Genomic DNA, 14,044 nt, shown 5'->3' on the forward strand with positions numbered 1-14,044 from the left:
CGACACAGAGTTCCATGTCCATGTGTTCTTTCTCTTTATTCCTTTTTGTTCAATCCCTTCACCCCAACTAACACCGCCCCCCCACACCCAGCTGTCAGCCTGCTCTCTAATATGTAGGTAACACTGAAAATAAGGGTGGCCCTCAGCGAATTTTTAAGTGTTAACTTAGAAGATGCTTTTTATTTAAATATTTTAAAGGTATGTCCCATGATATTTTGAATTTATTCAAAGACAAATATTTTTATCTTACATATTTCAAAGACTGCATTTGCACCATTATTTTAATCATGACATATACTTGGGGTAAATTTTAAAACATTAGTAGAAGTCCTATAAAATTGAATTGCTTAGGCTTTTTTTTTGAAACTTTTGAAATATATTATTCATGTGACAGCATCAATCTAAATTTCAAAGTCAAAAAAATTTCTTTATAGTGAAAGAAATAATAATTGTATGATATACCTGGCAGAGGGATGAGGATGGACCAAGGAAAAGGGCAATCTGGTTCTAAAACTTTTTAAAAATTCAAAATAAAAAGTAAAATAATTTTTGTTTCATACATATAGTACAGTTCCTTGATCATAAAAAGTGCTCAATAATTGTGCTCAAAGAATGAATAAGTGAAATTCTGTAGCAAGAAATTATTTATTGTCTATAATCAGATACAGCTCCAAAAATCAGAAACCAAGGCAGTGGCTTAAATAGGAAGAAGCTTCTTTCTTTTCCGTGTGCAAGTGTGTATAGTGTCAGTCGAAAGTTGAAATGGCAGATCCACAGTTATCTAGGCGAGGGTGGTCCTCTGGGGTAAAATAGATCTCCAGCCAAAACAACCACATTCTAAACAGAATTCACGGATGGAACTCAGAGAGTGCAAAGGACAAGCCCTCACTGTCTTTTAAGGAAGTTTCTCAAAAGCTGCCACACAAACGCCCGCATATGTTCCATGGCAAAAGCTTAGTCAGATGGTCATATCCAGCTCCATGGATGACTAGACAATGTAATCTTTATTAAGATGTCCATACACTCAGCTGAAAACAGGAGTTCTGGGAAGGGAAGCAGAGAGGTTTGGCTGGCAGTTTCTGACATAGTGCTCTCTTTCAAAAGAACATTACTCATGTTTTGGGGGGATGGTATTATTTGTTTTTTTTGTTTTTGTTTTTGTTTTTTTTTTATTTAATTTTAATTTATTTTTTCAAATACATTTGTCTCTGCCTCCCCAACACCACTTTCCCTTGCCCCCTCCCTCCTTCCCTCCCTCAGCTCTTCCCCTTTGGTTTTGTCCATTAGTCCTTGCTATATGTTCCTTGACTTTCCCCTTCCCTTCCTTTTCCCCGCCCCCCCCTTCCCTCTTATCTCTGTTGATTTCCTTTCAGTGTTGCTGGTCTTATTTTCCTTGCATCTTTGTATTGTTGGTTAGGTTCCACGTATAGGTGAGATCATATGGTATTTGTCTTTCACCCCCTGGCTTATTTCGCTTAGCATGATGCTCTCCAGTTCCATCCATGCTGTCGCGAAGTTTAGTAGTTCTTTTTTTCTTTCTGCTGTGTAGTATTCCATTGTGTATATGTACCATATTTTTTGATCCAGTCATCTACTGATGGGCATTTAGGTTGCTTCCAACACTTGGCTATTGTAAATTGTGCTGCTATGAACATTGGGATGCATAGGTTCTTTTGTATTGGCGTTTTGGTGTTCTCAGAGTATAGTCCCAGCAGGGGAATCACTGGATCAAAAGGCAGGTCCATTTTCAGCTTTCTGAGGAAATTCCACACTGCTTTCCACAGTGGCTGCACCAGTCTGCATTCCCACCAACAGTGGACTAGGGTTCCCTTTTCTCCACAGCCTCGCCAGCACCTGTTGTTTGTGGATCTGTTTATGATGGCCATTCTGACCGGTGTGAGGTGGTACCTCATGGTGGTTTTGATCTGCATTTCTCTGATGGCTAGTGATCTCACATTTCTCATTAGTGAAATGAAGGACTAGACCTGAAAAACTTTAGGACCATATTTCTTAAAAATCTATGAACACCAGGGAAGTTTATCAGCACACCTTCTCTCTAATGGTGCCTCTTTACCATCATAAATGGGTGTTAAAATGTAATCAGTTGAGGCAAAGTACAGAAAACTTAAATAGCATTTACAGTCTTTTCCTTTTAGAACACTAAACTATCTACATAAGAAAATATGCAATTATTAATAGCTCATTAAGACTGGTGAAACAAATTTTTAAATCCATCTTGAATGAAATCACACAAACTATTTTAGGGCTTTTTTTTAACTAATGGCATACATGAGGTCTGTCCAGAAAAAGTCCAGCCATTGTTAATATAACGAGAACAGTTTGCGTGACATCCATGTAACCTGGCAGCCAAGGAGAGTGGACTGCAATGTGCATGTGTAAACAATGATGACTTCACTGTACCAGTCGGGGGCGGGGGAAGGGTGGTAGATGCTATTGAGTGAGCATGTGTACAGTGTGGCCGTGGCATTCAAAATGACTGAGCAAATAGGGAAACAAATCTGCATCAAATTTTGACTTATGCTTGAACATTCCTCTGCGGAAACTATTCAGATGATTCAGAAGGCTGCAGCTGTGGGCAACTGGTGATTGTCAGCTTCATCACGACAACGTGCCCACTCATGCTTCACATCTCATGCAAAGCTTTTTCTGTGAAATATAAAATCACCCAGGTGACTCAGCCCCTCTATAGCCCAGATATGGCAACTCATGACTGCTCACTTTTCCCAAAACTAAAATCACTTTTGAAAGGGAAGAGATTTCAGACTATTGATGAGATCCAGGAAAATACCACAGGGCAGCTGATGGCAACTGGGAAAACTGAGGTATCATTGTCCAGTGTACAATGTTTCTTATATCTTATGTCTTCTTCAATAAATGTCTCTATTTTTCATATTACATTGCTCGATACCTTTTGGACAGAACTCATACATACTTCAAGAATGTATGTCATGAATTATTGTTTTTATGGACTTTGTGGAATCATTATTGAATGCAAACTCTTACTTGAACAAAGTTCAAATAACTTTAAATCGCTCATTTCCAAAATAATCGACCACAAAATTTCAAAGATTTAATCAATGATACATAAAATGTAACATGTTCCTCTTTATTTCTGGAAAGTTTTTATTATAACTCAGAGTCTGAAGGGAAGGTATTTCTAAATCCTAGGAAAGAACAAGGATTTAGTTTATTAGTGATGAGTAATATTTGGATATTTATATTTCTTTAAATGTTTAAATTTTACCTTTTGAAGATAAAAATTAATAGCTGACTTCCTAGGAAAGAATGTTGGTCTCAGCATCAATAAACAAAATTCTAGGTCTTACATTACTATTAAATGGCAACATGGCCTTGAGAAATTAACCTCTCTGAGCTTTCATGTTCACAATTGGAAGGTGAGAATGTTGTTGTTCTTTTCTGATCTCCAGGGTCTTCCTACAGCCCCGGACCCAATTCTCAATGATTCTGACTCAACTGTGCCCATAAGTAGCCAGTGTGATTCTGCTACAGGTTGTCCTTGAACCAAAATTTGAAAATATCTTTTCCATAAAAAGACTAAATCACAAGAGATCTGGGACTCTGTTTTCAAACATAAGTGTTCTCAAATATTTGTCCTCAAACTAAATATAACACATATATTATAGTTTTTATGGTTATATATATATACTTTTGTACATTTCCTATGTAATATTTTAACTTACTTAGCTTCTTTAAAGGGCCATGATCCTTTCATATTTTATGCATCCACATAGCATCTTGTACAGACCTACAGGAGAATCAAGAAATTAGCTAAAATGTCAAGTTTTTAAAACTACTAATAAACAATGATGAGAATACATTTTATATTTAATATTTGTCTAGAAATTCTTCCTAAAATAAACACCTTTTAACTCCATAGTTAAGGTGCTCTAAAATATTGTGAGAACAATATAATTCAGCTCTCCTTTTCTTTCCTTCAAGTATGCTCTTTGAAATATTTTATGCTTAAAATTAAAGAGGTCAAGTGCCATCTGATTTCTCTTATATGTGTAATCTAATGAACAAAATAAACTAACAAACAAAAACAGACTCAGAGATACACAAAACAGACTGATGGCTCTCAGAAGGGTGGGGGATTGGGGAGCTGGGTGAAAAAGGTGACTGGATTAAGCAAAAAAGGAGAAAAATACTCATAGACACAAACAGCAGTATAGTGGTTACCAGAGGGAAAGTTCGGGTAGGGGAGGTAGAAGATGGTAAAGGAGGGATAAATGGTGAAGGGGACTTGACTTGCCATAGTAAACACACAATACAATATACAGATGATGTATTGTAGAACTGTACACATGAAACCTATGTAATTTTATTAACCAATGTCACCCCAATAAATTCAATGTAAAAAAAATTCAAGCAATGTCAGTTTCTAATTGTTTATTGCTAGTATATAGAAAAAATTAAAGAGATCAAGATAAATGAAAGGTGGAAGCAGTGATAAACAGGATGTGTTTCCTTTATACAACACAAATGTAGACTCATTAATCCTGAAGTATAATTTCCAGGAATCATAGTTGTTTGTGAATGGTAACAGTGGAAAAAAAGAAAATTGTTCAGGTCTTAGAACAAGTAATGTGTGTTCATTGGTTAAGAAGTTCCAAATGCAGTAAGAGTTTGGTTGCATTCAAAACAGGACCACTGGCTTTAACTTCCCTGCAGCTGTATAACATCTGGAACAAATAAGTTAAGTTTCTATTTTTGAGTGAAGAATGCTTATTTGAGTGATTCACACCCACCAAAATGTTTCCAGTGTATTATCTTTAGGAGGGTTGAGTGGGAGCACTTTGCACTCACTCCCCTACAGTATTTGGACAAATAAAAAACAAATAGACTTTATTTTTTTAGGAAACATTAACCATGAGAGAGTTTGCTTTGAGTCTTAGCATAACATAGGTGGTCTAAACCTTCATAATCTACTAATGAGAAAAAGAAATTGTATAGAATAGTTAAAATGGAAAAAACCTTCCTTAGTTATACTAGGTGTTCTCTCTTTTTCCCCCTTCCATTCACTAAAAGTGAGAGCCCATCCTGGAAAATTGCCTGGTTAATAGATACTCAAAAAACATTCATGAAATAAATGATTGAATGAGTGATTCCCTCCTGACACACAATAATGTTACACTAATGAAAAGCTGAGGAGTGGATTATGTCACTGATACCTGATGTAGCAATGATAGCCAGGAAGTGTACAGCCACCACACTCTGTAGTGATCCAAGTAAGTCAGGAAAAAAAAATTGCAATAATGCGTTCCCAGTGGAAACAGCTAATGTAGGCATCATTTTTGGTTCGGTAGAGGTCATACAGAAATCTTTATTGTAGTATGTACTTTCAAGTCTTCTGTGCAGTTCTAGAAATAGGTCATTTAAACCATCCCAAATTAAGACTGTTGAATTAGAAAGTGTTTTCATTTCTGATCAAATTGACTCAGACTGGTTAAATGAGGTGCTCAAGGTCATATAATTCATTATACGTAGAATCTAACAAAGGAGCTTAAACTTAAATACTATGAGATACCAAGGGAATGTAAAGATAAGCAAGATTTCAACCCTAGCCTTTTTGGTATTTATAGTATTTTTAGGAAAACAGGCATGTAAAGAAACATAAATATGGTATAAGGCATAAAATGACATTTTACAGAAGAGAGAAATGTTTTGGGAATTCAGTGGAAGAAGAGATGGTTTAGGATCCAGGGCAAGAACCAGTATAGAGAGGATGGTGAGGGGACTGCACTGGGAATAATGTAAGATGATCATAGAGGAGGTGATCTTTTAACTAGCCTTGAATGATTAGAAATTGAACTCACAGAGACAAAGAAGCAGGCAATACCAGGAATTAAACCTACTAGCAAAAATAAGGTTGAAGAGTGTAAAACAGACAAAGCAGTACCTAAACAGTCCGATATGGCTGCTGCATTGGCTTGGAGAAGGAGAAGAGTGGGGATTAAGTGCACAAAAGTCATGAAAAGCCTTGAATGCAGGAATGATGAGGACTTTGGACTGAACGTGATAGGAAATGCAGAAATATGCCAAGGCTCTTGTGCAGGGAAATACAGGATAAAAGTTACGTTTTGAGGACATTAGAGGGTTTAGTTTAGGACAGACGGGGAAGGAAAAATGGAGAGGATGAGCACATAATTTAAATGGAGAACAAAGAAGACTAGAACTAGGGGTCCTGCTTTAGTGCACAAGTTTTAGAGTTGATGTTTTTAATATTTCAACTACATTATTGGTCAAGTAAAGACCAAAGAATGCATAGTTATCAAGAAAAAGTGGTTAAGAGATCTCACTTCATGCCAATCCTCAGAAAAGTGAGGGAATAGGGAGAATGGGAGACTTGTGCTGGAGTTGTAGAGAGAAAAATGCGATCTGGGTGGATGTCAGTGCCTGTGTCTCTTCTTCATTCTTCCTTCTATCCTCCTCTTCCTCATTTGATGTTTACTAAGCACCTACTGGACAGTGTGAGGTATAAAAACTGAATCAGAAAGGTTTTTTGTTATTTTTTTTCTGAAAAGCTTACAGGTTAATTTGTGGGTGCGTATGTGTGGGTGGGGAAATATAACATGCACAGAAATGACAATCTAGAAAGCGACCTAGGAGAACAGAACAAGCTCTGTAAGAATTCAGAGGAGACAGAATATAATATACTTTTGACCTAAGGCATTAAAAAATGAGTTAATGGAGGACATAGGATCTGAACTGAATTTTGAAGGATGGATACGGTGAGAATGAGAGGAATGGAGCAGAGGGAGTATTCTAGTAGGAAGGAAAATCACATATAAATGAACTTGGAAGGCATGTGCAATGTAGGCTGTGCACTGATTTAGCAGGATGTATTTCTTTTCTTTTTATATATCAATATTACTCACAGTACAAGAGGAGCCAGAATCATCTTTTTGAAAACCAAAATTGCTCAAACATAAAAATGTGTTATTTTGGAATGCAAAATATTTTCACAAGAGTTCATTATCAAACATCCAACCCACCATGGCTTAATTAGGAGCAGTTTCTGTCCATTTAGTAAAGCATTTCGCTTTCTCTCTCCTCGGGCTAGCCAATTGTGAGGGCCCTAGGCTCCACCGCTAGGGATTCAAACTGAATGCAGCTGTGGTGAGGCCCAGAAATCTGTATTTTTAGTATCTCCCCAAGTGATCCTAAAGATTAGCTGGATTCAATATCTACTGCTTTACAAGATTCATATTTTATTAGCTATTACTTCGCCTTACTGTATGTCCATACAGTAATCAGATTTCATTCTTCTAAAACATGTTTTAATGCAACAGTCTTAATTCTAGGTGGTCTAAACTATGCACTCCTGAAACTGCACAAATAGACTAGAAAGTACAGACCATATGCCAAAGACTTCTGGATAACGCCTGCAGTAATGTGACCCACCACACTAGGAGCTTCCACTGATAAATTGCTGCTAGTTTTGTCCGCCCCCTTATTTGGATCATTACAGAGTGAGGCTGGTGGCACCCATTCTGGATATCACTGCCTCATCAAGCATCACTTGATCGGGTAGGTTTGTCCAGGGGCTCAAATGAAACAATATACGTGACAGAGACTTGAAAAGCATAAACTGAACCATGGGGCAGAAACCGTTTTTGGTCATTTTACTATTGCATCACCAGCACTAGCCTATGGTAGGTGCTCAGTAAACATCTGTGGAATGAGTAAATTGAATATTAAATATTGCTAAAGAAGTGACTAGGCGGGCCAAAAATAATCCTGGAAACTTTTCAGGTTAACTTGGAAATATTTTAGGATCTTAGGCACTAGAAACATATGCAGAGCTAACACTATTTTTAGCTGAAAATTATCAGAGTAATTTTGATGCTGGAGCTTTCCTCTCCTTGGTAGGTGAATTAACCCTGGGGGTTCTTTGCTGAACCTTGGAATGTGATTCAGGGTGTTCAGAGCAATGGCAATGTTTTAGGTTCATGGGTAAATGGAAGAAGCAATTATTTTATTATTTTTAAATACATGTGTAGTCATTACTATATATTACAGGGATGCAAAAAAAATCAAATTCTACTTTCTTTTTCTATGAGCAAAAGAGCATCTAGGCGAACAAGGCTTAAAATTAAAAATAACTTCTACCAATAAAAACACGTTTTTATTTAGGAGGGTTAATTTAGAGGAAGATTCCAGCAATACCTTCCCACAGCTCCTCTCTCCTCTGTTCTGTTCCTCCCAAGCAGCCCTCATCGGAGCACTTGTTTCTATTAGTAGGAAAGGTGTTAATTGCCTCCTTAATGCTGCCTCCCAGTTCATTGACTGGTCTTAATTTCCCTTGCCATGTGGACATTAAAATCAGATGGAGCCTGTCACGACCTTAAAATTGCTCTTCTCAAAATGTAGGCCTATAACATTCCTACATCCTTTCTGCAGATGGTTGGAATTTAATCTCTTTAAGCTCCACCCTCCCAATGAAGGTCCTCAGTTTTACAACGTCTTTATGCAGAGCCCAGGTATATTTCTTATTGGACATTAAAAAAAAAAAAAAAACTCACAGTGAGTAGAATAAGTTGAAGCAAGGTTATCAGCTTATTCAAAGTCTCCAACAGTGTTCCCTCAAATGCCACACAGACTTGAAGTAACGGGACAGGGGACACTTACTGCATCACCAACACCATTTTTTTGGCTCCTGGATTTTCCTCGGAGGCTCTTGTAAATGTTGCTTTTTAACTGTGGCATAGTCACAGTTATTAAGTAAAGCTGAGGCCTTGCCAACTTTCTGGTTTTGCTGCCCAAATTACTGAACGTTTGGTTGATTATAGTCCTAAAACACCCACATACTAAGAAGCTTTTAAACATTTCCTCCCCTGGGCAATCACCTGGTATACCTGAACTGAAAGTCCACCATATATAAATTAAGTATTTACTCAACTAACTGCTGTTAAAATCAATGGCCTTGAGGTATACATCAAAAATTACATAATAGAGCTTGGCTTTTATAAATTAAAACTCCTAAAACTTAAATGCTATGCCCTCCTCTTGACCTGGAAAACTGATTTTAATTTTATATGCAGTAGTATGGAACAATCCCTAGAGATAAGTACATTGTTGCTAAGTGTCCAGTGTATGAACTCATACATCAACTGCAACAAAAGAAAGGTGAACCACCGGAAAGAAAAATTAAATACCTAACTTTTAAATTATTATGTGTACAATAATGTTTAGTAATAGAGAGTACAAATGATAACTCCTCACCATCCAAGTTAAATATCTGCAGTAAAAAAAAAAAGTACATTTCTCAATAATACATTCATGACCAAGAAAAATTACTGTTTTATGTTCTAATTAGAAGGACAACCAAACCAAGGAACCAACACAGCCTAGGCAAATGAGAGTATAAAAATTTGTGGAAGAGTGTTAGCCACAATTCAAGCTCACTTTCTCACACAATTTTTCATCGCAAATCAGGACAAGGAGTGTGGAGACAGCGGAAGGTTAGTTTCCTAGCTGGATGAAATGATTGAACAAGAATAATGATGTATACGTATGTTGTATTATAAAGTTGTACACCTGAAACTTGTATAATGTTATAAATATTGTCACCCCAATACATTTAATTTTAAATTAAAAAATTGAAGGTTAAAAAAAAATTGTTTCCTCCATGATTTCAGAGACCTAATAACTAATGGGAAAGAAACGAGCATTAGAAAACACGAGTCAGGCACGGAGTCCCTGCGTGGGCCAGACGACAGTTAAGGGGCTCTTTCTAATTCAAAGAGAGCGTTTCTTCTGGGTCTCCGCGGTTGAACAACCCGTCCACTCTCATGATTTCTTCATAACCATTCACTGCTCCAGCAGGTGCTTACAGTTTCTGAGACATTGAAACCCCAAAGCAAGGTGATGGATGTTGAAGTATACTGGAGCACGGGCCATAATAGCATGAACAGTGACCAAGTCCATTGGCAAGAGAGGAAATCTCATGTTGACAGTATCTAAGTGACTATCGCTGGCTGCAACATCTTCAGTATAAACCTTGGTGGCCTCCACAATGTATATTGCCTCAAATAGCTGCAGCAAGAGTGAAAAACACAATAAAAAAAAAAAGGAAGCCCCAACTTGGGAGCCCAGGAAACTACCCTCACAAGCACATGAGGCTGCTCCAGAGGATAGGATATTAACCTTTTGGGAAATAGAGTTCACTTTTGAAATCTGATATTTCATGGATTTTCTAAAAAAAAAAAAAAATAGCATGCATGACCATACACAGAGTACAATAATGTTTTGGGTTATTCAAAGACCTGTTTAAGTGTCTTAATGAATTCCACTGGAGAATTAAAGACCTAAAGACTCCCCAAAATACATACTTGGGAGCAACTAAAAGGAGCTAGATGAGCAAAAAGACAAGTAGCAAATGGCCAGAACAGCCACCAGGACTCAGCCAGGGAAAAGCTGTTTAAGAGGGGCAATAGGTAAAATAAGTTGGAATTAAACAGATCTTAGGAGTTTTGTGATTAAGGACAATTACTTACCCCTTTGAACACTTCCCTACCTCTGTTTTCTTATCTGTAAATTCTGTAAAAACAACCATTTTATGAAAGGTTGCTATGAAGATTAAATGAGAGAATTTGTTTAATCTGCCCAATGAATAGGTATTCAATGAATGAATATTGGTTCCTGGTGGTATATAAACTTAGAAACAAAGTTCTGAAAGGATATCATTTTTCACTGTGATAGTTAAAAACTGGAAATTATCTGTATGTCCATGAGAGGGCAATGATAAAATAAACTATCATATATCTACACAGTGAAATAGTATGCAGCAGTTTTCAAAATCAGTTCAATCTATGTTTACTGAAGTTGATATAGTAGCATGAATAGATATTCAGGCTATGCTATTAGGTGAGAATAGTCGGATGTATAATAATGTAAATAAAATTCTGTCCTATGAAGTAATCACAATTTATATAAGAATTTCCCATTGATGGACATTTAGGTTGGTTTCTGTTTTTCTCCCCAAGCTTAAGTAACAACTCTTTATAACCAAGTTTCAGCGGGTTTTTTTTTTCTGTAAGGTGAATCTGTAAAATGTAAATTGCTCAGTTAGAAGACATAAACTTTGTAAAACTTTAGAAAGACATTGTCAAATTACTTTGCAGTTAAACCATATGAATTCATAATTACATATACCTGAAATAAGGCTACCCATTCACCATGCCCTATTTATTTTGCATACTTCCTGAATGTTGTTATATTATAGTCCAAATTTATTTGGTATCATATTAATTTGCATTTTAATATTATTAAGGATGAACATTGCTTTCATATGCAAGTTAGTATACTATGTTTCTTCTTCTGTAATTACTGTCCTCTGCAGACTTTTCTATAGATTTTTAGTAGTGTTTCTTTTCCATTAAATTTGTAGTGCTCTACATATAAAATATAGAAATCCTTTGGCTATCATATGGATAGTTGTGCCACATGTAAAAGTTCTATGGGGTCCTTGGAAAATCCCAAGATTGTATGGGGGTTCTGAGAAGCAATAAAACAAAACAAAACAAAAAAGTCTGGAAAAATGTCCATACATACCCACACAGAATCATGTAGAGGGCTGATAACTTCAGATCTAAACATTACCCACAGGTCAAAAGTAAACACACAATATTAACATTCCATATAGCAAAAAAAGTTGTTCTCTTTCCTAGAAGGCACAAAATTCTTAATTTGAGCTCACATAGATACGTAGACAAATAAATAATAGAAAATACTAACAAATTATATTCTTGGTTGCCTCTTGCCCAAGAAAAATAAATTTCTATAATCTATTAATTTGTTTACAAAGATCCCAAAGGTTAGGCATAAAACCAAATTCCAATCATTGCTGTCACCAATGGGGAATAATTTACTGAGTGTAAAAGTTGCTAAAACAAAACACAAAAATAGCAAAAAGGAAAATATGTAAAGAAACAGAGGATCAGTAAAGTGGAAGTTCTGGTGCCCCTGGGAGTTTACCTCCTGGAGCCAAGAAAAGGACGCCTGGGTCTAAGTCATCATCCGTGAGGTTCAAACTTCCTACAGCCACAGAGGTTACTCAGCTATCAGGGGACTCCCTCGGGCATCACAGAGGAACTTCAAAAATGTTTACAAAATAATAGCTCTTAAAAAGATATATTTGTGACTCTCATACTGATATAAAATGAATATGATGAAGGTTATATTTAATTTATTAATTACAGAGGGAACTAGTAAGATATCACAAACATTTCAAAAGAGAATTCAAAGAGCGTAACGTGTATAAGGAATCAGGAAAATTGAAATTAACTTATAAATAGATAGAAAAGCATGTCCCAATATAGGGCAATAATTAATTGCATTCCAGTAGGCAAGAATATTTTGCTTTATTACCAGTTTTCTACAACTTAAGGAGTTCTAAAATAGAACAAAAACAATGAAAAGCAAAAGAAACTTGGATGGGTGAGCCACTCAGGACACCCAATCTTTTTGTTTAACCCATTTCAAAGTCTTTGCAATTTTACTGACATTTAATAAAAGATAGATCTAATATATTCTTGTTCAGCTAGCACAAGATATCAGTACTATGGGAAAAGGCAATACCAAAGATTTTCTCTCGTCCCAGATCTAAATTTCTTATTTCTTCCTACCGAGAAGAAGAGAGAGCAAGTAGCATTACTCTTTTATACGTCAAATATAATAAAGGCCCAATGACTAATAATTTTCCATTTGTAGATAGTGTCTAACAAAAGTATCTCTCTTTCTCTTTTATCGATACCATATCATTGAATATTTGTTCACACAGGAGCTCCCTAAGAGGCTGTAAGTATGATAGACTATCCTGAATAAAGGTAAAAAGAATGAATCTTTTTTTAAGGATTATAATTTAAAGGGGTAGAAAGCATGTCAATAGTTTTTAAAGTGATAAAAGCTTTTCATGAAACCCACCATGAACGGGTTACTTTCACGAGTCTGAATCAATTCCAAACTTGAGACATTTTTATTACTTGAAATCAAAATAGAATACTTTTTACTTATTAACCTGTGATCACATGTGTTTGCGAAGGCCTTCACTGGGAAATCTGCAGTTAGAGACCCATGTGGTTCAGCAGAGTCAAGACAAGTATAAGCCTGGGACTCCAGTTTGATCCTAGATATTTTCAGTAATGTCACGACCCAGGGCCTCAAATCTCCTGATTGGAATTATCACCACTCTTCAGAAAATGAATCTGGAGAAAAATATGGAAAAGCCTCCATGGCCACAGCCTTTTTAGGTCTGTTTCCTACAATATTGAAACAAAAGGAAAATTTATTTAATGCGAATTATTTATATGAACTGGGCTGATTAACAATATGACTTATGTATTTCAGGCTCAACCAGGTGATGATTCTACTAGAGCCTCTATCAAGACAGAACTATACATACAGGCTGTCATTTTTGACCACATTTTCAGAGGATAGCTTTAACTACCAACATGTTACATGGTTCCCTAATTGTATGCTAAATTTAAATGAAACTTGTAACTGAAAACAAATTAGAATAAAAAATGAGTACTACAGCTGGAAGACAAATTAGAATATTAAAAGTTAATAAAGAAATTAGAAAGGAATCTGTAATCTTGTCTGTTTTTTAAAAATTATTGTATAGATGGCCTGTTAACATAATTTAAGTTTTTTCTAACTTTTTTTTTTTTTTTTTGAGTGCTGAGGCTGATTGCAACACTTAATGGAAGAAAATCTTTTTGCTACTTCAAGGATACAGTAATTAGTGATACATTTTGTAGCTAAGATTTTCCCAAATAAAATGTTTCAGACCCTACTATTGTTCAAACTTAGTGGACCAAACCTTATGCCATGTGGCATAAACTCACTGAATATTGATAAGGGTCACACACTGGGATAGATGTAGAGAAATATAAATATAGGGTCCTCAATAACAGTAAATAAGTAAATAAAGTATGAAATATCCCCTGCGATGATGTGTAAAATGAATGAAAGTGTTAGGCATGTTTAGTGTCTGAAT

The 14,044-nt window shown here is 36.0% G+C and overlaps 1 protein-coding gene across 1 annotated transcript in view; it reads left to right on the plus strand.

The window, feature by feature from the left end:
* CFAP299 (cilia and flagella associated protein 299) overlaps positions 1-13,516 on the plus strand; it is a 506,080-nt gene extending 492,564 nt beyond the window's left edge. The window contains exon 7 of the mRNA XM_054591991.1: positions 13,393-13,516. Coding sequence (XP_054447966.1) covers positions 13,393-13,482 — 90 coding nt within the window. The 3' untranslated portion in view covers positions 13,483-13,516. The remainder of the gene's footprint in view (positions 1-13,392) is intronic.
* The last annotated feature ends 528 nt before the right edge of the window (positions 13,517-14,044 follow it).

The sequence above is a fragment of the Pteronotus mesoamericanus genome, unplaced genomic scaffold (assembly GCF_021234165.1).
Source record: "Pteronotus mesoamericanus isolate MK-2021 breed Mesoamerican mustached bat unplaced genomic scaffold, CSHL_Meso_final contig_130, whole genome shotgun sequence".
Lineage (NCBI taxonomy): Eukaryota > Metazoa > Chordata > Mammalia > Chiroptera > Mormoopidae > Pteronotus > Pteronotus mesoamericanus.